Below are 1554 nucleotides of genomic sequence, written 5' to 3'. Positions count from 1 at the left end.
CGTCCAGTATTTTGTTAGGTTTAACTTTGAAGATAATGTGCTCGCTTGATGGACCAATTTACATACGACAAATTAACGAGCCGATCAAGAAACAAAAGAATGAGGTGACCTAGTGTAGGCTTAGGAACTGGCTAGGTAGATCTTTCAATCATAATGTAAATTAAGCAAGCATATTCTAAACAACAATGAAAATTCAAGAAGCAATGTAGATACAAGATGCCATCAATTAAACTTGGCTGCACTTCATTAAAATTTAACAATTTGCTGGGCATTAAAATTTAAAGCTCGAATTTTCGTGAACACGGTTGGAAGTTTAAAGTTCACCTCTCAGAATTAAGACTTTTCTCTGTTTGAAAATTATTTATTTTGAGAGAGAGAGAGAGTAAAATCGCTAATAGCTATATCGTATAACACGAGTCGTATTAAGAGCAATGGATAAATAATAGATATATGAACAGGAATTCAATAAAGACGCCCTGAGCCATAGCACACATAATCACCAGGCGTGCTGAATCTTCTTGAAGATGTAGACGGCCTCACGGATGGGGACGGAGAAGTCGTTCATGTAGCGGAGGGTCTCCTTGAGGTGCTGGAAGGTGGCGTCCGAGGAGGGGTAGAGGAAGATCTCCTCGATGGCCTGGGGCCAGTGCTGGAGCATCCAGCGGTTGTAGTCGCGCATGAAGGTGCGGAGATTGGTGCAGAAGGCCTTGATGTAGGCGGCCTGCCAGAGCTTGGCCTGGGCCTGGGTGTCCCGGTACTCCTGCAGCAGCCGCACGTACTGGGCGCCGCCCATCTGCAGGGCCGCCGCCGCGTACCCCGGCAGCGCCTCCCCCCACCCCAGGATGTCCTGGTAATACCGCTTCACCTTGTGCGGCAGCCGGTTTACCGTGTCGATGCTCAGGTTGGCCGACGGCTTCCACAGCTGCAGCGGGCCCCCGCCGCCGGTTGCCGCCGCCGCTGCAGCTTGCTGCTGCAGCTGCTGCCGTCTCCCCCCGCTGCCGCCGCCTCCCGTGACCTTGTTATTATTCGACCTCCCGGCGCCGGCCTGCTGTCCGTAGCCGCCAGGTGTCGGTGACCTGCACGGACTACTGCATCCGACCCTCTGCGCCATATTGCTGTCTCTCGTCGCAGCGCCCGCTACTGTATTATTATTATTATTCTTGCCGCTGCATGCAGATCCCTGAATTATGTGATCCGTTGCACCGCTCGTCTGCCCCTGCGAGCACTCCATCTTGACGTCGGGCTTGCCGTTTATACTATAAAATAATAAAACCGATCTCTCTCTCTCTCTCTCTCTTCCCTAGTTGCATGAATGAATCAGGCCTCCGAATTCGAGGCACGAATAGCCAGACCCTCGAAAGGTCGCACCCGCCAAGTCTCCTATCCCGATGCGGGTGCCCTTTCACCTTACTTTACGTTGTGTGCGGTAACCGGTTCGTCTCCACTTCCCAACTTCCAAGCATCACTAGCCTCTAGCACGTAGGTAGTAATAAGTATTACTAATCAGGCTCCACATACCTCGAGCATCCAAGGCAGTTTGGTGACATGTCTATT

General features: G+C 51.2%; 1 protein-coding gene across 1 annotated transcript; it reads right to left on the bottom strand.

Annotated features, from left to right (window-relative positions):
• Positions 1–403: 403 nt before the first annotated feature.
• Positions 404–1330, bottom strand: LOC148014205 (uncharacterized). The gene has a single exon (XM_087666887.1). It carries the CDS (start codon positions 1229–1231, stop codon positions 497–499), a length of 735 nt encoding a protein of 244 aa, XP_087523013.1. The 5' UTR covers positions 1232–1330; the 3' UTR covers positions 404–496.
• Positions 1331–1554: the final 224 nt, after the last annotated feature.

The sequence above is a fragment of the Lygodium microphyllum genome, chromosome 25, assembly GCF_053477565.2.
Source record: "Lygodium microphyllum isolate KBCC chromosome 25, Lygodium_microphyllum_v1.1.10, whole genome shotgun sequence".
NCBI classification, from domain to species: domain Eukaryota; kingdom Viridiplantae; phylum Streptophyta; class Polypodiopsida; order Schizaeales; family Lygodiaceae; genus Lygodium; species Lygodium microphyllum.
Note: the sequence above shows the minus strand (reverse complement) of the source record. Positions and strands in the feature narration are given on the sequence as shown.

Excerpts from the sequence above, each read along its gene's own strand:
- LOC148014205 (XM_087666887.1), bottom strand. The coding sequence starts at position 1,231 with ATGGAGTGCTCGCAGGGGCAGACGAGCGGTGCAACGGATCACATAATT.